Source organism: Pteropus alecto, unplaced genomic scaffold (assembly GCF_000325575.1).
Source record: "Pteropus alecto unplaced genomic scaffold, ASM32557v1 scaffold71, whole genome shotgun sequence".
NCBI lineage: Eukaryota > Metazoa > Chordata > Mammalia > Chiroptera > Pteropodidae > Pteropus > Pteropus alecto.
This window is the reverse complement of record NW_006433024.1, coordinates 19,804,343-19,826,991: the sequence shown is the minus strand read 5'-3', so window position 1 is coordinate 19,826,991 and position 22,649 is coordinate 19,804,343. Positions and strand designations below refer to the sequence as shown.

The window sequence follows — 22,649 nt, the reverse complement described above, 5'->3', positions numbered from 1 at the left end:
ATATATATATATATATGATTTAACTTATGTGACCATGGAATTGGCTCATGTGATTATAGAGACCAAGAAATCTCATGATCTTCAATCTGGAGAACCAAGAAAGTTGTGGCATAATTCAATCCAAATCTGAAGGCCTAAGAGCCAAGGGAGCCAATGGTTTAAGTCTTGGTCCTAGTCCAAAAGCCCAAGAATGGGAGTGAGGGTGGCTAATGGCATAAATTCTAGTCTAAGATTCAAGGCCCAAGAACCAGGAGTGACGATGTTTCAGGGCAGGAGAAAATGACTGTCCCAGGTCAAGCAAAAAGAGCAAATTCACTCGTCCTCCACCCTTTCATTCTAGTCAGGCCCTCAACGGCCTGATGCTGCCCATCCACACTGGTGAGGGCAATCTTCTTTACTTAATCCGCCAATTCGAATGACAATCTCTTCTGAAAACACCCTCACAGACACACCCAGAAATGTTTTACCAGCTATCTGGGCACACATTTGCCTGGTCAAGTTGACACACATACACAGGTCAAGACAAACCACTCTTGACCACTGATGCTTTATTTAACTACTCTAGTACCCATATTTCTCCTTACTCTCAGAGCACAAGTTAATGCCATTATATAAGGTCTTAAATTGTTCTCTAATTGTTTGTTAATCAATAAGCATTATCTCCTAAACCAGATTATATCCTCTTATAAACAAGTGACTGTATCTTATATTCTTACTGATATAGGCCACATCTGAAGCTCTGTAACGATAATTGATATTGTGGTAAAGGGATGAAGAAAAATATTTAGTTGGAAAAACCATGTAAGAAACAGGGTTTGGGGATGCTTTAGAGATCAGGCCTGTATTGTTTAGGATTCTAAACATTAAATTTGGCTCAGAAAAATGCAACATTAAAAAGGTGGTTTTTCCACAAAATTTTCTATAATTTGGACATAGTCATATAGTTCTCTTGGTTAAACCCCCTTGAGAAGGCATATATATTGCATAGAAGGTGAAGTATGAGAGTGTGCAGATGAACAATTATCCCCACACATGTAAACTACAGCTTGTGTGGTGTAAATATACTCTCTCTGCATGGAACTGCCTGTGTAACATTCTCTCTTTGGGCTCTGTGGTTTCTCAATACATTCCAACTATTTGGAGGCTGGAGCTTGGCTCGGCAAGCACAGATAAACAGCTTCCTGGAGCAGGCTGCCAGTGTGAGAAGCAATGACCTCAGCAGAGAATGTCTGCTTTTCATTACCCTGAGCACATCACTGTACCAATAGAGCTAAGAGTATGAACAATACAAGTTAGCTAGACTTAACTGGCTCAGGTCTCCCATTACACCTTGAATTTTTTTTAATGTTGGCAACCAGAAGAAAGAGGGTTCAGACAGGAAGTGAGGAAATGGCTTATAGGTGGGGAAAAAAAAGACAGAAAAGCTTTCTTAGGCTGCTTTCTGAATGCACGGAATAATGAGTAAAGTGGCTAACACTAAATAGCTAATAGTCATACAGGAAATCATCAAATGCTTTTAATCTAAAAAAAAAGTATTAAAAATGCCAGGTAAGCAAAAGATATTACAGAAAATGAGACTAAACAGTCCTCAAGATCTTTAATCTGATATCACTTAAAGAGAAAGGAGAGGAAAACAATCACTTTCTAAGAGATCCATGAAGTAGGCAAGCAAAAATCCCAGAAAGTTGGAGCTAAAAGGAAATAAAGCATAATGAAAACGAATTATATCTAGCGAGACATTTTGCACGTCATTTCATTTAATTTGTGCAGCCCCATGAGATGCGTATTATCATCCCTATCAATGATCTTGACTTGGAAAATATAAGAACATTAGCAAAGACCTTTGTTGTTAATGTTATTTAATGACAGAGGGATGAATTCAAGACTGCTTGTATGGCCGCCCTGGAAACAGTATCTCCCACTGTTACAGCCCTAGAACTCAGCAATCCTGGATCGACATGTCCTAAAATAAATTTACATGCTCATGACATTTTCTGATAAGATAATTTCCACTGTGCTGGTCAGAACTGCATCTGATAGTTGAAGAAAGGAATCACAGTTATGGCCTTAGACAGGAAATTAGATGAACATGACCCTCTTGAGGGATCCTGAGAAACAATTTGTTTTGTGGGGAAGTCATTGACTATAAAGATGCACCTGCCATGGGGCTGGAAGCTGAGAGACAGACAAACATCTTAGCAAATCATAATAACAGAGAGAAGCTTCATTTGACTTTCATTTCACTTTCTCAGGGAAGAAGAACCTTTGTGTGGCTGCCAAAATCCTAACTGTCCCTCCTTCTTCCCCTCTATTCCCTCCACCCCCAGCCCAGTTCATTAAAACCTTCTGGTTAAAGGTGCCAGATTGTGTCATTCTTTCCTGCTCTTGTGCCAGGCCTGTGCCGCCAGCGCCACAGATCTAGCGTTCTGAGCAAATCATGGAAGAAATTAAAAGCACTGATGAATTTACATTGTTCTACTGTTGATGAAGTTTCTTAACTTCTGATGAGCTTTTTACACTACTAATAGCACTAATATGTTAATTCGGATTTGTATATGTCTACTTGATTGCCAGAGGAGTGCTCAGGGAATTGTCAGAGTGGTGGTATGAGAAGGAACAGCAGGACTTGGATTGGACCAAGTAAAGATTCTTTATATTATTTATAGATTAAAATAAATCAAGTAATTTCTCTAAGGGAAAATATTTTAGTGTGGAGAATTAGACCTACATTTTATATTAGCTAGCTGTAAAAGCAGCGCCCATGAAAACAGAAATAATATCACTGGGTCTTGAGAATACTTCAGCCAAGGATGGAGTTCCTACATTTCCTTATTGAACAGTTTCACAACAGCTAAATTTCTCTTCACTTGTAGAAAGAAGGGGGTGGAGAAGTAAAGTCTTTCTTGACAGGGAGAATCTGGGCCCAATTACTACTTCTATAACCTTTGACTCTGACTTCTAAATGAGTCAGGGGACCAGTGGGCTGTGAAATGGCTTCCTCAGTTACCAGGTCAAGTGCTGCTGGATGGTTTCCTGTAATCAAAACATGAAGGGACCTGAAGAAGAGAGATGGATTCTAAGCAAATAAGCAGCTTCTTATATCCTCAATGAACCTGGATTTTTAAGTTTCAAAATAGATTTGGGTGACTAAACTCACCACTAGGTTTCCTTGGAGTCCTTTTGCTGTCGTATACCACTGGTAATAAAGAAAAGAACCAAAATGCTTTATAGATTTCACAAATGATGGCTTAATAGAAGTGCCTGGGCCACTAACAGTGGGGATAGGATTGCTAATTTAGCTCAAGGCTAAATCTATTCCTGGCAATTATCTGAGTCTATGAGAATCCAGATGCTGACAATGAGAAATGGGTAATTTTCTGTTACAATGTGTCAACTCCAGCTAAGAACGGAACTATGGAAAAAAGATGGGGTGGGGGGACAGGGAGAAGCAGAACCCCTTTTGAAGAAGCCTATAATAGGATTAGTCACCATTGCTTCAGCATACCACATTTTGGCTCAATTTGACAACAATAAGTAGAGAAACATGAAGCAGAAATGGCCCAGAAAAGTCTCAAGTCCATCTCTCACTTAAAGCTATGAGCCTGGAAATCAGTGAAGTCCTGATTTATTCTGACGTGTTTCTTGTTGCTCCAAATCTCCACTCCTCAGTTACTATAGGCACAAGAAGAACCCAAAACAACATTACTTAAATGCTAGATGGTAGATAATCCTTAAAAAATTTGCCAAATTTAGAAATGAAAGTTTACGCCCTGATTGTTGTAGATTACTTAAGAGACAAGTAGGTCATGTTTTCATAGGGCTTAGAGCACCTGTTCGAAAAAAGAATAATACATATTTTATAATTATGGACTGTTTCCATTAGAGTTACATTTCAAGTGATTTAAGAATGTACACTATTGGAAGCTCCCTTTTTCTCCAAGAGTGAATTAATAAAGTTCACATTTCATGGATTTATTCTAATCAAAACATAAAAAAGAAGTTTGATGCTGGTACCTTTTACAAGAATATATTAAAAAAGGGATACAACTTCCCAACCAAATTCTAATGATTAATATGTATTAGAATAGACTTTTCTAAAAACTGAAAGAGTTCTACTCCATATTTATATTATATATTTGAAACAAATAATTTTTCTGACTATTTTATTACTTTTACTTATATATGAGCAGTATATGAGGGAAACCAATTGCCTGTAAGGTGGCTTTCTGTGACCACCACCTATAAAGGGTATTCCATCCTGTGTAGCAGCAAGTAAAATCAAATTTTTGGATACAGAAAGCACAGGAAATAAAGGTGGACAAAGAGAAGGTGAGTACCTAAGCTGAGATAACTCAGTAGATCTCTGACGGGATAAACCAATCGTTCCATCGGATAAGCCTTCAAATGCCTTCTGTTCCAGGAGGTCTCCCTGGCCATCCTAGATATCATATTACCTTAGTTATTTCCTTGTTATTTATCTCATTATAGTTATGAGCTGTGTAACCTTGGGAATGTTACTTTTGTGTGCCTGAATTTCCTAATGTGTAAAATGAAGATAATACTACTACCCCACCTCACAGTACTGTGAACTTAAATGAGATAATACACGTCATATGCTTAGAACAGTGCCTAGCATATAGCAAGTATTTATTAACTATTAGCTATTGTCATCATCAGTTTACTTGCTTATTGACCATCTCCCTCACTAAACCTTTAGGTCTATCAGGGTAATTTCTTTGTTTGTTTTGTTCATGACTATATTCCTATTGCCTAGTACACAGAGGGACATAGTAGGGGCTCAAAAATAATTCCTGAATAAATGCTGTCTTTTATTCTCACATATCTTTAAAATAAACTTCCACCGACGAAGGTAATTTGTGTACTTGTAACCAAAACAGTCATCAAGAAAACTTCCCTAGGAAGCTAAAATTATCATTTAAAAAAACAAAAACAGAAATAAAAACAAGACACTTGATCATAAGAAAGGGCTCTCCTGGGCCCACCAACCAAGACCACAGAATATGATTCTTTTCTATATTAGTATGTGAAGGTCAAGCTCCCTGATGCCACAGTGTTATAACCATCAATTTAGCCTATAAAGAATGGTTCCCAATTCTGATAGAAATTCTCAGATTTCAGTCTGTTTTTCTCTTGTTATTATTTTCCAATGTCTTAAAAAAACTATATTTCTCATTTTATCTTCACCACAAAACCTGGTCACACTCTGCTGTGGTTTCTAAGTTACAGCTACTGTAGCCTCATTTTCTTGGATGGACTTCTTCAGAGGTCCTGACCCAGTGCTGACACTTGGTCTATTCTTAGAGTGGCACCTCGACATATTAATTCCTTTTACCTTCCACTGGTTGAAAGACAACATTCAGAGGTAGAGGTTGCATACGACATAAAAGAAAGTCCTCGGGGATTTAGAATCCTTCTTTCGACAGTGTCCGGAGGAATACGATCTAAAGAGCTCACAGTTTTGCAGACATACATGCACAGTACAGCTCAGCTACTCATGTTTTACAGCTTATCCACATTTGCTGGAACAATCATGGATTTGTTAGAAAACACCAACAACCAAGGAGTGACAGCACAGGTGAAAAGCCAAGCAGACCCAGAGGAGAAAATCAGCAGAAAAGCCTTCCAAAAACAATTTCAAAGAGTACTTTTACCATCGTTTAAAGGTAAATCCATCCTTACATGTATGAGAATCAAAAGTTGTGAAATTGAAACAGAGATGGAAGTGCACAGTTAACGTATTTTTTTTTTTAAAATGCTTCCTATTGTTTAGAACCAGCTCCAACTGTATCTCCCCAAAGGCCAGTACTAAACATTTAAATGGCAATGAATCGAAGTCACCAGATAAGGCCATGTGATAAACTTTGTGAAGTTCAGTTCATAAGAGAAAATTCAAAGAATGTAGAAAGTATAGCTAGAAAAGTCCTCAAAGTATTATCTGGTTAGGCCTGCAGCAACATTAGGCAGTATAGTGACTTGGAGACAGTAGAGAGTACCGCTTTTGTAATACTACAGACAAGGCCTGATTCCTAACTCTGCCACCTATTAGCCCAAGAACTTAAAGAAGCTATTTTAACCTTCCTGAATCTCAGTTTCCTCATCTACAAAATAGAGATAATTATAGTACCTATGTCAAAGAATTATAGTGGCTGAGACAGTATGAGTTTAATTTTTAAAAGTTTATTATAAAATATAATTACATTATTATCATCATGTAAGACTTTATTATACCCATTTTATAGATAAGGTAATTGAAGCCCAGAAATTTACTCAAGATTACAGAGGGAGGACTTACAAGAATAAGAATGTCTTCTTCTTGGGGCAGTACTCTTTTTACTTCATTGTTTCTATGAATCAGTACAAAATGGAGGCCTGAGAAAGAAGGCTTTTCACTAGAGAAATAAAATTCACAATCAAAGTAAAATCAGTGGCTCCTGCTATTCAGGTCTTGTCTACAAAATACTACTTCCCATTCCATCATACATCCACATCTTTCAAGTCTTTTTTTTTTTTTTTAAGGGTTTTAGAGCCTCAATGCTAGTTCACTTCTCAAAATAACTTGCCTCAGGCCAACATGGTATCTTAGAGTAATAGAAGGGTTAGTTATGTGCCATTCACATATATGGCATATTTTTTAGTTTCCTGAGAACAAGAAACAGATCACTTGGCAACTAGATTTCTATCAAGGCTGTGGAAAATTTTAAGTTTTTTTTCATCAGTGTACTGGTAGATAAAAGTTCTGGTCAAAGGCATTCTGAAACAGTTATGAGCCTTACCACTGACTCTCTAGAGTTCAATATCAGTTACACAGACCAGTGGGGTTCATTTTTGAGTGCTACACACATGGCAGACAGCTTCTTAAATGGCAGAATATAAAGCTTTATCAAAAAAAGTCAACAAAAAAGAGAACAAGAGATATTCTTTATTATCAACAAGGTTGAGCATAAGAGTATAGTATTGCAATAATTTAAAATATAGATACAACTGTAGATTTGACAAACATTTACCTAACATCTATTATATACTAAGCACTGTGCCAGGCACTGGGAATACAAAGATGAAGAAGTAATGAATCCTACCCTCAAGGAGCCAATGGAATAGAGAAAAGACTTATAAAGGAGATGGGTGTAGGGAGGTAGGAAGTAAAACGAAAAGAGCCAGGAAGAAGCATTGCCCCCGAAGAATCATATTTCACTTGGCAAGAAGACTCAAGAGTGTTGGTACAGATTAGATGGCCTAGAAACTTAACCCCTAGGCTTGTCAGTTCTGTAAAAGCAAACAAGGTTATTCAATTTGTCTTTATTCCCTGCCCACCTTATTTGCTTCAGCCCACACCAGGAGAACAAGTAGGATTCTTTTCTCTACTTCATCCTCTTTTAGAACACTGGAAGAAGGGACAAGCTCTCCTTCTCTGTTTTTCCCAGAAACTTGAAATTCCAATTCATAGAAATCTAGATTTTATTTGCAAGCCCTATTGCTCAGCAAAAGAGTTAAGGAGAGTCGAGAATTCCACTAAGAGAAACCCAAGTTTAGGCCATTAGAATAGCTGTCTGATCTCCGAGGAACCTCTGGAGAATAGAAAGAAACAAAATCTGTTTTCAAGGAGGATGGACTTGAGTTCATGATTTACCTTCAACAGAAGCCTGTAAGAGGCTACTCATTCATTCTTATTATGCTCCTAATAAACTAGAACAAAAGGAAAGAGAATCCAAATGATTATATAAATATGTAATGGCATGTCAGTAATAAAAATAATGCTCTGCATTTCTTTAGCGAATCCTTTCACGAAGGCCGAGGTGTTTTAAAGTGATTATCTGATTCAGCCTAAAAACAGTTCCATGATGTTAAAAAAGTAGTAACCATTTTGACTTTTACACACCCCAAGTACGCTTTACAAAGAAGTATAACCCTTGAAAGATATATCCTATGAACATGTCCTGCCTCTAGAAATACTTTTAAATCACAAATGGTTGATACCAGATGCTGCAGAATGAAAACTACAGAGAAATATCATCCTAAACATTTAAATGAAAAAGAGCTGGCCGTGAAAAACATAGGCTAAAGGTACACTGATTAAAGGAAATCAGAGTGAATATTTTGAATAATATAGAAAGTTAAAAATTATAAGAGGGACCTACAGAAACAGATCTCATAGATCAAACAAGTAGTTGTTGAGCTTCTGTAATCATGACCATTCATGAGACTTATTACTGGACAAAACTAGCTGCTCCAAAGGCATGTTCCAAAACATGCTTAGGCAGCTCTGGACCAAACTACCAAAACTAAGCATTCACTGCCACTACACAGTTAGCATTGTTCTGCTCTATTCTTCATGTACCTTGCCTGATCCCAACTGTCTCCTCTGGGTTCACCCTATTGGCAAAACATTTATATACTTACTATTCAGTGAAGAACCTGGCAATGCCATATTGGCTAATATCTTCCTTATTCTCTAGCAGCTGGCACACTGCATCCTCCATGTACGTAAGGACATGTCGCTGAGCTGCAAAAAAGGAAAAAAAAGAGAGAGAGAGAGAAAAAAAAAGTGAGAGATAGACAAAAAAAAAATAAAAAATAAAAGTCCTCCCAACCCTAGTAGGAAGCCATGAAAGTCAATCAAGGTGTTGGCTCTACCCTCGGAAGTGGACTGGAACAGGCCAACCAAACTTGCTAGCCCTAACGGAGCTATATTTCCAAAGGGCACAATGGAAGATGATGTAGAATGTGACCTACTGCCATCTGATTGGCTGTCAGTATTAACATGGACCCTTCACTCTTCATTTCAGTGATAAGGGTGAGCTGAAGATGAGCACCGTTAAGCAAATATGCCTGAAGTTCTTTTCTTCTACCCTCTTCCACTTCTGCATGAAGAAACTTATCCCAGGGAAGAGTGATTCCATTTGTAAAGCATAAATGATCTGACTGCAAAGAAAACTCAACTCTTTAATTTAAAAAAAAATCACTGAAAAGTTTAAGGACCATGAAAATTTCAGTATTGGTGTTATAAGTTATTAACCTTGGAAAATAATAAGACTATGAAATCTGTGTAGCTTGATTATCAGAAATTATGTTTTCTGCATTTGTTGTGACTGGTAAATGTGTGAATTAATTATGGGTTTATAAGAAAGAATGTGAGTAGCAGAATTAGGTAGAACTGAGTTTGAATCATAGCTCTGTCTTTGGTAACTTAATCTTGGATAGTTATTTAATTTGTACCTCTTTTCTTCTTTATCAAGTATGGAAAGAAACATAATTTAACTCTTTCTCAAAATATGGTCAATCAATTTGTTGATCTGAATCACCTAAGATATCTCTCTTGTTAAATGAAAATTTATAATCTGGCACCATCCCAGACTTAATGACAAATTTCTAACTGGAGGCCAGTAATCTTTAAAAGTACCCATGGTGTCTATAGCCATGCTATCCTGAACAAACCCAATCTCATCTGATCTTGGAAGCTAAGCATGGTCAGGCTTGGTTAGTACTTGGATGGGAGACCACCTAGGAAGACCAGGTGCTGTAGGTGTAAAAAATAAAAATTGTAAGCTGACAACGTCCTTACAATCTGTGAGGTCAACCAAGAGTTGCCTTGCCTAAAAAAAATAAAAATAAAAGTACCCATGGTGGTGCTTCTGCATCCTAAAATTTAAGAATCACTGGTTAAGAACTTGAATTTTGGAATTCAGAGAGACCTGAGTTCCATTTTCAGCCCTACCAATTCCTGGCTGTGTGACCTTGAGCAAATTACTCTCCAAGCCTATTGCCTTATTATAAAATGTGGATAATAATATATTCACTGTTTGGAATCATAATATTATATGTACCTACATCATAGGGTTATAAGAATTAATGTTTTTAATGCATGTAAAACATGCATTACCTTACTAGGTAATGCCTATCTTGCTTGTTAATATATTTTCTTAAAAGCCTACCTCAAAGGGTTACTGAAGTAAACAACATACGCCATAGCCAGCACTCAACAAATGCTTGTTCCTTCTGCCTGAATTTTATCTTTAGGTATGACAATGTATCTTGGCACATTTCACATAGAAACATCCAATTTAGTGTTTCCCTTTACCATTCGAAAACAATTTTAAAAAGAACAAAAAAACCACAACTTTCTTTTGGAGAGTGAGAAAAAAAAACCCTAAAATGATGAATATCTTGACAAAAAGCAATTCCACGAAGTTATTGCCAAGATGTACATTTGTCTCTTTCACAGTTTTATTCCTCAAGAAAATATGGAGAAATTACCTTCAATTAATAAAAATGACCTAAAATTAATAAAAATGAGTGTTTCCAAAAACTATTCCTGAAGTCCTGGTGGTCCAGTAAAACTTATAAAACAAATAAGTTTATCTACCCAAGCCTTACTCAAGAGAGTCTTCATTTGACTATGGTGACCTAAGGTTCCACCACATTTGCACCAGCCTAAAGTCCAGATGAACGAGATGTTTACATTCCATTACGTATTCTATTGAGTGCTTCCCAAAGCTAACAACCATCAATCAATCACTGCAAACGTTCCCCAGCCTCCCAGCCCCCAAAAGGTGTGAAGACAAAATCAGTATTTCATCAACAGTTCTTCCAACTGGAAAACTATTTCTCTAAGAAATGGCCAAACTGAGTGAAGCTGTGAGATAATATCTGCCAATTTTTGGTACTGATTGTTTTATAATTAAGTATATATTAAATTGGGAGGAGAAACAGCCAAACTAAATTAATATCAGCTACATTTTCACCTCTGCATTCTCCTTCCCTTCTTCCATCCACTTATCCTGATCTTACGAAAGAAAAAAAAAGATTTCTTCCTTGGGCTACATTGGCTTTTATGACTTAGATCTACTTAAGGCTAATACAAGATTTTTTTTAATGGTAGGAATGAAAGAGCTCTATCATACTTAGAAACAAATCCTGCTACTTCTCCTCCCTAGCTCCAAGTACTAAAAGTCAATATGCAGGCCCTTCAAGGGAGAAATGTTTTCAGAGCAATTAAAATCAAGGTACTTTTGTCCTCCTAGAAAGAAAAGAGGAATTTTCTTGAAAACAGACTAAAAAAGCGGGGGAAGGGAGAAAAGAAAGACAAAGGATTATATCTATTTAATATTCATCTACCAATCAGATGTTTAGAGTTTAATATTACATATAATAATGATAATAACAGCTACCAATTTCGACCACTTGTGCAACTTATTGAACAACAATGTGCCAGATACTGTGCTGTTTCACATGCATTATTTTATTTGTCTTCACAATAATCCTATGGTAGGTATTTTGATTACTTCCATTTTACAACTGAGATTTATAAATTTAAAGAAACTTGCTCGAGATCACACATCTGGTAGAACAGAAGCCAAGATTCAAACCAAAGTTTGTCTCATACCAAGAATCCATGCTCTTAACACTGTACCATATTGCCTCATCAGGGACACTTCATAATCAGTTTTGGAAGTAAATATGACCTTTATTTTACACACAGCACAAAGGCAAGTGTGTATGTTGATAGCAAAACCACCTGAGAGATGTGGTCCATTTGTGTCTATGTGAATTCACAGTTTCGGGGGGGAGGGTTCTCTCCCCACCTGCATAGCTATGCATGCCAATCAGCATTTGTATGAAGTTAGAACTTGTCCTCAAATTTTGAAGTTTTTTACAAAGAACCACTCCACCACAAAGTATTCACCCTACTCATCCCTAGTTCGCAAAGTGGAAACAGAAAGCCCGGTGCTCTTTTCATCTGTGAGAGAAGGGAAGAAGCTAAGAAGATCCAGCAGAAGCAGAAAAAGTTTCCTCCCTGCGGAGACTTTCACACAAGCCAGCACGAAGAGCTCTAATTGCTGCTCTCTGGCGGCTTCCTTCACCTGCAGCTCTTATCAGTCCAATGTTCCCTCTGTGGTTAAGTGTACCACCCAACCCTGGAAAATCCTTGCAGTTTATCAAACTTCAATGGGACAGAAGTTCAAAGCTCTTGCCTGGCAATAAAACATGGAGAGTTTCGTTTTATATTATTTTTTAAATGCAAAGGAATAGGCTTTAATTTATGTGAATGATTAAAGAATAAAAACTGCACACCTGCACCCCTGGAGGGCAAAGATATCTGGGCACCTTAGCTGCCCTCTTAAAAAAGGAAAAACATTTCAGATTGGTTTTTCTCTTCTGCTTTGCTTCAACTTCCACTAGACCAGGATTAAGTATGTTTTGTAACACATCCCAGTGAGACTCTGTTGTTCTGAAATTCATACTAAAACCCAAGCATCCATGTCTTGCTCGACAGCATCACTGTCTGAGATAAGCACTTATAACTTAAACATGAGTCACTGAAAAATCTAAGTGAAATATTAGTAAACACTGTATGATCTTTACATGATCTTCTCAAGTGAAGGCAACTGTAGATCAGAAACTTCTTGGTTCTGTTGAATCATCTCTTACTGATCACTTAATCTCATATCATAGACATTCGTATGATACTAAGAATGATATGCCTAATAATAAACAACTTCTTAGGAAAACATTACATATGTATAGAAGGTAACATATTAATGATTGTATTATTATTGCTACATACTGATTCTACAGGTTAAAATGATGTAGTGATTTATTGCAATGGCTAAAAATGTAAGTGCTGCAATCAAGCTGACTTGGATTTGATTTCTAGCTCTGGAAATAGTAACTGTGAGACTTTAAGCAAGTCACCTAATCTCTCTGCCTTTTTCTATAAAACTGGGGCATCGTACCTACCACCTACAGTTGTACTGATTAAAAAAAAATCATGTAATAATCTTAGCATACTACTTGGCACATAGTAAGTGTGCAATAAATATTAGCTATTTTTATTATTGTTGTTATTATAATTGATACTATGTACCCTCTCAGACATTATAAAACTCACAAGACAATAGAGTTTTAACACTAATGAACACCGAGACCAACCTACTATAGCCCCTTACTCACTTATTTAAAGTTCTGTTCATCCAACCAAGGATATTTATACATTATCTCCAAAATTTCCTGGGCTATATAAAATCCTACACAGATAATAACAGTACACAATCATATATCCATTTTAGCTATAGCCTTTAAACTTGTGGGAAGCATTCACTTATTAACTGCTACTCAGGAGGCTCTAGTTTACATGGGGAAAGTCCAAAACTATTTCTTTTTATTCCCTTCCAAAGCGTAAATACCATCAAAGTATTAGCTGTTTATTTTGTAATTAAATGAGAAGGGGTCCCATTTGGAAATTTTTGCTTGAGGGGCCTAGAATTTCCACCTACAACATTAGTTAGAAAACTATTATTATTATTATTATTGTTTAGTACACAGTCCCTATTCTAGAATAAACAAGTCTTACTGAAAAAAATTCACATGATGTGATATTGATATATACAAGAGTAATAGCAGTGTAAGAGAAAAGCAGAGTATATACATGTATTCAACTTTAAATCTGACTTTTTTCTCCTTTGCCAGAGTCCTTCTGAGACACAGTTTGGTTTTTGATGTCTCTGAGATTCAGATGCCAGTTGGCACAAATAAATGTTGAATTAAATTAAGACCCTCCTCTGAGGTAAGAAAAGTAATGCTGTTAATCAACAACCTGTCATGTAAACTGTTAAGAAGCTTCAAGTTCAATATCATTTATAAATCACTAATACAATATAATATTTGATCTTGTGAAGTACAAATAGATAGCTCAATGGTTTAAAAAGTTAATAGACCTCTAAAATTAATTATTTACACACTCTACCTTTACTGGTATGTCCTGATCTAGAGATACAGTATGTTCTGGTGAAATATTTTATCTCCCATATACAACTATCTTTGATCTTAGACCACACTAGACCAACTTCCTTTGACCAAGGAGATGGGGAAATGAGAAAAACTAGCACATGTAATCCTTATATAACCCAATGAGGTAGGTAATAGACGTTTTTTGAAGCTCAGAGAGGTTAAGAAATCTGATCAGTGGCTGGGCTGGGATTCAAACTTAGATTTGATTCAAAGCCCGTGCCCTCCCACTACAACTCACTACCTCTCAAAAACAAGAAAGATCTAAAAACCTACAATGTATGCCATTTAACACTGTATTACCTAGAAATTTCAGCTCTCCATTGTTAATATAGAAAAGCAGCTTAAATTGGTAAATCAGACAGTTGAATTTTAAATTTTAAAAAAAGTTTATCTCTAATTAAACATGTAATTATTTTTAAAGAGTCAAACAATACAGAAAAAGCTAAAAACCAATCCCAGGTCCCACTGACAATAGCATTCTAAGCATTTTATTGGTATTCATTTATTTAATCCTCACAACAATCCTATGAGATGGGTACTTTTATTTTATCTCCATTTTATAGATAAATAAAGGACTCCAATGTGTAATTCATCTAAAGGGCTGGTCAGCAACAGAGACAGGATTTGAATGCAGGCTTTCAGTCTACACAGCACTATATTGAAGCTCTTAAAGTGCTATACAACGTGACATGTATCAGATGGAATTTTCTAAGAACAAATTTAAAAATTAAGGAAAGACCTTTTACATTAATAGTTAATTATAAAACAGACAAAACTAATAAATTGCTTGGGCTTCCAAACCACCAAAATGTTGCTCTCCAGTTAGTCAAACTTAAATACTAAAAGAAAAGCCAAGGACAAACAAAGCATTACACATGTGTTAACATCACCTGTGACAACCGGAAAACTAGAGGTGACTAAAGATCTTTATGTACAGTAGGGAATGAAAAGTTAAAATTTACTTCCCCCAACCAATAAGGGTATTGTACAAGTTAACAGCTGTACAAAGCTGAGTGTTTTGACATTCAGTCTCTAGACAACTATTAACCCTTCTCTCTTCCCTTCTCCTTCCTAAAACTAGTGATTTTTGATATTTTGGGGATGTCAATTAAGGCTAAGTGCTTAAATTCTACTGCTCCAGTATTTCGAGCCTAAATCTCATAATACAGAATTAGTAGGTTGGAGTCTTGTATTTTTTAAGGAGGCTTTCACAGAGCTCCAAACTTAAAGCACTCAGCTAGCTGACCATAACAAACTGTATGGCCTGAATGTCAGAGAAATCTAAAGTAGCACTTAAGTTTCCCACAGTTACAATCTATGGGACACGTGAAGAACCCAAGTAATAATTGTCATGACGTTAGCTTTGCAAAAATAGTTACTTGTAGAGCAGTATAGTTATCAAGTTGACTCCATAAACATTCACAAAACTATTTTCCCCAAAGCAGCACAAGTTAAAAAAAAAAAACTATAAATTGACAAACATGGAATAAATCATGTACTACTCATTATGTCATGTCAGGGAGGGAAGTTACAGGGTAAAAATTGTGTTATATAATCATCAACAGTTGTAGCAGTTGGGGAAAATCGTGCATTTATAGATTATCAGCAATTATATCTGATAACATGCAATTTAACTATGAATATATGGATTAGTGATATTACTGAAACAAAGTACTAATGCAATAACATCAATTACTCGGCATTTTATATTCAAACTTTCATAAAACTTAGTTGACATAGCAACTCACATAACAGTAACAGGATCTCATTTAATCAAATGGCAGAAAGATACAGAAGAGACCTAACTTAAGGCTGCTGAAAATTCATGGGCTTTGAATTCCTGATCCCCTCCTGGGCTCTGTATGAAGGTGGGGATTCTTTTTCAATTGAGAGTTTTCATGTGTCAAATCCCCACTTGAACTATGTCTACACCCTACTTATAGGATATGGCTGTAATAATGCTCAATAATCCCTTTGAGTTTCTATTTTTGTTATGAAAGTAAAGAATGCTAGTGTAGATATTTATAGATGCCCCAAAAGCCTAGGCCAAAGGGCACAAAAGTCATATGGGGTGAATGATTAGAACAGCATAGGCTTGACAGAGAGGCCCTAGTTTAGTTTATATAGAAAACTCATGCCAACACTGAACGTACCATCTAAATTAATGGGGTAAAACACCAAAGTACCCTGCAAAAATATCTCTGTACTCTACTTTTACCAGAACAACATAATTTTGGGGCCATCACTCTTAGGAATATTGCAATGCCCAAGCCCACCTTTCCTGCCATGCTCGAATTAAATGCCATCTTCTTCATGAAGCGTTCCCTAATTCTCTCCCAGCCAGAAGCAATCTTCCTTTTCCTGGACTCCCTAAACACCTATTTGAATATTTCCAATGGTATTTTCTATCTTGATATAGTGTTATTTCTGTTACATTTCTACCTTAAGATAGAGTTATTTCTGTTACATAGAGTTATTTCTGTTATATATAGAGTTATTTCTGTTATTTCTGTCCTACTCCTTAAAGACAGATAGGTACATTGACTTGTTTGTCTTTTACTCCCTTTAACACTCAGGACCGTTCAGTGTCTCCCACATAGCAGTCATTCAAATATTTACTAAATGAATACATAAACTGAATTACTATTTATACACAGCAATGCTATTCTTTATTCAACTCAACCATTTTAGGACTGTGCCTCCCAGGTGGGAAACACTAAGTACCAAAATACATTCTGTTACAATATTAGCGTTCTTACAGGAAGCCACTTTTGTCCTGTTCTCAACTTCTCTCTCTGTTGCCTTTTTACTGTTCCTTCTCTCTATTCCAATGAGAAAGCACTTGTCCCTTCCATTATTACTAAGAGCCTCATTATGTTCAAGGTAAAGTAAAAAAATACACTCAATGCAATTACCAGTTCCTCACAAATTTGGGGGCTACTTATCATTTCAACATTCAGGACTTGAATAAAAGAAAGTCCAAATTCTTTTCACTTCTAAGAACTATTTTCTTTTTTTCATTTTAGACAAAATGGAAGCACACAGCACAGGAAGCAGTCCTCAGTAAGCCACCGTTCATAAACAGCTTTGCTGAAAGTGTAACAAAGGTTCTGTTGTGTTCTTGCATGGCAGGGCCAGTAAGCAGCAGGAGCAGATGAACTCTTTAAGAAACAAAGGTTCTGTCTTCATGCAAATGTTTGCATTAATAAAAAATGAAGAAAAAAGATATAGAAAATGCAGGCTAGCTGGACATAATAGGTCTCTAAACGGGAGGTTTTTCACATTTTTCAGGCGGAGTCAGCAGGTCTTTTAAAAACTTTGTCATTCTGAACATTTCACAGACATCACAAGAAAGACATGCAAATAACAGAAGCAAATCAAAGGACATCCCGCTGCTCTGCTGGCGCCTCCCTCATCTATGCCTGGTTTGTCATTTTCTGTTAACCCTAATGCTAGCTGCTGTTTTGTTGAGGAACGGAGTTCCAAGCTCACGTGGCAGTACATGTCCAGCCAGCTGGCCTCTGCACTGATGACATTACAATGCAAGCCATGTACTACCACTCAGGGACACGTGCTGCCAGGCAACAAGTCCCACGTGTGATTATTATACACTCAGCTTACAAATTTGAATAGGAAAGAACCTCTAAACTAACCACTTAATAAGATATGATCTTGAGTGTGAGCATCACTGAGTAGTTTTCTGAAGGTGGACTTAATGAGGACCAGTTTTTCAAAAGTGAAATAAAAAATAAAGGCCTTAAATATAGAAAATTTAAAACCTTGTGAGGGGAGAGGTATTTACCTAATACCTACTACGTGCCAAGCACTGTACTGAGTGCTCAATCTGCATTATCTCATTTAATCTTCACGACTACCATTTGTGGTACTTATTATTTCCATTTTACAGCTGAGCAAATTGAGGCTTAGGGAGCTTACTAACTTGCCCAAGGTCACACAGCTAATAATAAAACTGTCGGTTTTGAATCCTGGCTTGGCATTATTAGCTGTGTGACCTTGGGAAGTTAATAAGCTCCCTATTAAGCTTCCTCTCCATTCTACACATTGTTCTCACCCCTTACTTTTGTGTCTTTTGTGATTGAAACCTAGCTTACTCTGAAAACACCACAATGACCACGACCCACTGAAGGACCACTAAAGTGTCACTCTTTATCCATTTTAATCATTTGGAGTCTCTACCATTCATTTTTAAGGGTGAGAGGCCTTTTAGTTAGGTCATGATAAGAATCTAATTAAAGCTACAGATGCTTTCTCACAGAAAAGTGGATATAATTTCATATGTTGTGTATAATTTTAGAGCATTCACGAACCTCCTAGGTTCATCTATAGGTTCCCTGAGAGTTCATGGCCTATATGTTAAAAAACAAAAAAACTCAAAACCCAGAACCCACATTTCTCTTCCCATGAATACCTGGTCAGTTTTCTTTCACAATGGGGACCTATCAAATCCCCTGAACTGAAAATTCCTTGTCCTTCTCAATTTCCATTGAACACACTATTCCTCTTCAACAGGACTTGAATTCACTGACATGCTCCCACAGACTGTCCCACTGGCCTCTCTTGGTTGTACTTGAAACCAGTAGCCAGTCACTTCATTACTGTTCTCACCAGGGCTCCTGAATTACAAAAGCTCAAGGAGCAGCACTGTAAGATCATATCATTCAACTCCCTTCATTTTACAGATAAAGAAACTGAAGTCTTTCCTCATTCTTTTCCCTCTTAATCAGTGATGGAAAGTTCTTGGGCTTGCTCAAATGAAGCCCTCAAATTTTCCATATTTCTGTCTATAATCTCATTGCCAATGTTTTTCTTTAAACAAAGCAAGCAAAATAAATCATGGCAACAATGAAATTATTTCAAATATTTTTTCATACTCCCTGAATGGACATAATTTTTAAAATGAAACAGTCAAATGATATTATCCAGGCTTCTTTTATCCTATTGAGAGTACATTCAAGTCTCTGGGGCCAATCATAATCCAGGAACAATTTTAAATAATTTTTTTGTCCTACAATAAAAGTGATATATGATGTAAGTAATAAGTATAATAAGTGATATAAGTGATAATAAGTATAATAAAGTTAATTTTCTTTAACATAAAGGTCACTCTCTTAAAGTTGGTCAATCACCATGCATTGACTCCAGTAAAGAATTCCTGGGCACAAGATCACTAAAGTAGACTAATTTAACCAGGAAACAAAATGAAATAGGCAATGCATATATAAATGTAAGGGGGGTTTGTGTGTGTTAGGAGGGAAGGGGAGAGCAGTTTGTAACAAACATCCATAAATTTATATAATGCTGTTGCAAAGACTGTTAGTTGTCAACTCCAGCAACCTCTTCCTCCTTACAAATATACTCCAACTTTTACCTGGGCTCATGACTACTGGCAGAAAGATCGTATTTCTCAGGCTTCTCTTGCAGCTAGGCTTTAGTCATGTGATTAAGCTATGAAATATAACCACAATATTGTGTGGGTCTTCTAGAAAGCACTTAAATGGAACTGATTCTACTGAAAGCTGTCTCTTATTTACACTGGAGGATAACAAAGAGCTCCTTCAGTCCTCATGAGTCATGAGGTAAAAGACTCTATGGTTAGGATACTGTAGGAAAAAGAAGCCTGAGTCCCTGATTACATCTTAGAAAATACCATACCAGCTGTGGGTTGCCTCTCTTCAGATCTCTTTTCCACAGAAGAGAAATAATCTTCTAACTTTTAAAACCATGTTATTTTTGTTTTTTTCTGTGATATGCAGACAAACCAAATGTTAACGTAAAGCATCTATGTATTTTCCCAACAGTATAAATGAAAGGATCAAACTAATGTACCAATCAGAATGCTCATTGGCCTATTTATTGAGACAGGTGCATGCTAGGTGCATAAAGTGTTTCTAGACACTATCCTAGCATCTAGAGAGATATATTGCTATCTTCAATGCTTACTATTGCTGTAAACAGGGTAAGGTCTTAATCACTTTCATAACTTGAACAACAGTTTACTAAAAACTTTCACATATATTATCTCATGGAATCTTGCAACCCACCCGGGAGTCAGATAAAATATCTCCATTTTACAAGTGAGGAAATTGCTCAAGGTCACACAACCTGTAAGTGGTAGGGCAAAACCTTGAACTTTAATCTCATGAGTACGAATAATTTCCACTGAATCAGAGAATTAGGAAAATTCTTAGAGAAATTTAGAAAGTTGAAAATGACCTGGATTAATACTAATTAATTGACATAAACACGAATATCATGATTGCAAAGTAGACCACAAATTAATGTCTTGGTATTTCGCAGAACTTACATAAAGACATTTTAAAGTTAATTTTTCCATTTACTAACTGAGGAAACATTCTGTTCAATTTTAGAACTGATGACAGCACCATTTCTTTCTCAGATCCTGCATTTTGCACTTGAGAAGAAAATGAACAAATGAGGGGCAGTACATGAAGTAAGAGGTAGCAAAGAAGTAGAATTTCTCTCTAATGACCACTTCTCTTTGGACAATCTGGGCAAGATTCTATCCAGTTCACCTGTTGGTAGTATAAGACGTTTCTGTAATTGATTGCAGAAATCTTTCCTGAGAAAACTCACATGGCTCAAATAATCCAATTCATCAAGAAAAGGTGAATTGATCTCCAGTCCAGATCTCTAACAGTGAATTGATCCCAGCCCTGCATTGCCATCTCACTGAAAGGTTCATCCATGTAGCTGTGAGTAGTTGTTCATTAATTCTCATTGCAGCATAATATTCCATTGTTGAATATACTACAGTTTACCAATTCCCTTGTTGACAGAAAGAACTATTTACATGAAATGTCCAGAGAGTAGATTAGTGCTTGCCAGGGGTTGGGTGTAGGGGGAAGTGGAAGTGACTGCTAATTGGTATGGGTTTTCTTTTTGGGTTGATGAAAATGTTCTGGAATTGGTGGTTGCACAACGTTGTGAACAGAGTAAAAATCACTGAATCGTATACTTTAAAAGGATAAATTTCTATGGTATGTTAATTATGTCTCAATAAAAGAAGATACAGACTCAAAGAGTTAAAGATAGCAGCAGATAAGGGTTATTAAGAAAATTTTGGAAGATGGAAATTAGACAAACACGTAATAACTATTATGGTAGACTAAAAGACACTAAAAAATTAAGTGTCTGTATTAAGGAAAGATGACAAGAAGCAAGCCCACCTTTTACATAATACTAGAAAGACTTAGAAACTGTAGGTACAAGTACCTCTGAAGGCATGAGTATAAATAAAGGTAAAAGCAGAAGGTTGGTGTTATAGACTCAATGTCTGTACCTCCTCAAATTCATATGTTGAAGCTCTAACCCATAGTCTGTATTTAAAGTAAGGAAACAATTAAGGTTAAATGAAGTCAGAAGGGTGGGAGCCCTAATCCAGTAGGATTAGTGTCCTTATAAGAAGGAGGTATTAGAAGAGATCCCTCTCAACACATGTACACTCCAAGAAAAGCATATGAGCACACAGCAAGAAGGAAACTGTCTGCAAGCCAGGGAAAGATGGAAAGAGTCATCCCCAGAAACTTGCTTGACCTTGATCTTGAGCCTCCAGGGCTGTGAGAAAATAATTTTTGTTGTTTGAGTCACACAGTCTGTGATCTTTTGTTGTGGCAGCCTGAGATAATATAGTTGGGTGAAAAGTCTACAATAAGAAGCAGTTATTATTTCTAGATTCTCTCCCCAACCTTGTGTAGCAAAGTTACTACCCTTCCTCCATCCAGATATAACATTAAAGGTTTATTTTCTATTAAGAGGCTGAATCATTAGAACTTTGAATTTAGGAACACCAAGAACAGTTGAAGGTAGAGCTACTCTACTAAAAACAGAATGATTACACTAAAATCTACATACTTACCTGTAATACCCTTCCCTGCTCAGTACTTGAACAGATATCCAAAAGATCCAAAAACTTGAGGAAAGCTTCTTATATGAAAAACACATTAAAAATAACAAATAAAAAAAGAAATTCAAAGAAAAAGAAAAAATGCAGGAGACATATACACAAGCAAACAACAACAACAAAAACAACAAAAACAAAACAAGAAAAGAAATACTACAATAGTCTCAGAAGGGCAAGGTAAAATCTTCTATTCATGAATTCAAGACAAAAAAAAAGTGAATACAAATTTTAAATATAGTAGTAGATATTTTAAGAATTCAACAGGATTGGAAAGGTTAAAGATATTCACAGAAAGTACAATAAAAAATATGTAAAATAGAGCAAAAGATAAAAAAATTAGAGCATGAATTCATAAGGTCCAATGTCTGAGTAACAATTCCAGAGACAGACATAAGAAAATATCAAACATATAATTCCAGAAAACTTCTCAGAACTAAAAGATATGAATTTCCACACTGAAAGAGTCTCAAGACAATCAAAGAAGATCCACACCAATGGTTACTTTGTGAAAGATCACAAATCAGAATGGCATTAGATTTTTCAAGAGCAATATGGAAAGCTAAAAGATAAGGGAGAAATGTCTTTAAAATTCTAAGGGAAAACTATTTGCAACATAGAATTTTATACCTACACAAACTATCAATCAAGTGTAAGAGTAGTATAAAGACATATTCAGAGACACAAGATCCCTCAAATTTTATTTTGCATGCATCCTTTCTCAGAAAACTACTGGAGAATGTAATCTAATTTTTTTTTTAAAGTATAAGGAAAAAGAAAAACATAGGCTCCAGGTAATATGGAATAGAACTTGAGAAAGACAAGTAACATCCATGATGAAGATAAAGGATTTAGAAAGCAACTGGGCTGAATTAAAGCAGGAGGACAAATTAAGTGAAGCAGT

General features: G+C 36.2%; 1 protein-coding gene and 1 pseudogene across 3 annotated transcripts in view; one reads left to right on the top strand and one right to left on the bottom strand.

Annotated features, from left to right (window-relative positions):
* CUNH11orf49 (chromosome unknown C11orf49 homolog) overlaps positions 1 to 22,649 on the bottom strand; it is a 140,341-nt gene that overhangs the window by 103,781 nt on the left and 13,911 nt on the right. For all 3 annotated transcript variants that reach the window (XM_006908098.3, XM_006908097.2, XM_025044044.1), the window contains one exon: positions 8,419 to 8,521. In XM_006908098.3, the coding sequence (XP_006908160.1) occupies positions 8,419 to 8,521 (103 nt within the window). Of the gene's footprint in view, positions 1 to 8,418; positions 8,522 to 22,649 lie in introns of those variants that run through there.
* On the top strand, positions 9,426 to 9,544 carry LOC112476754 (annotated as a pseudogene).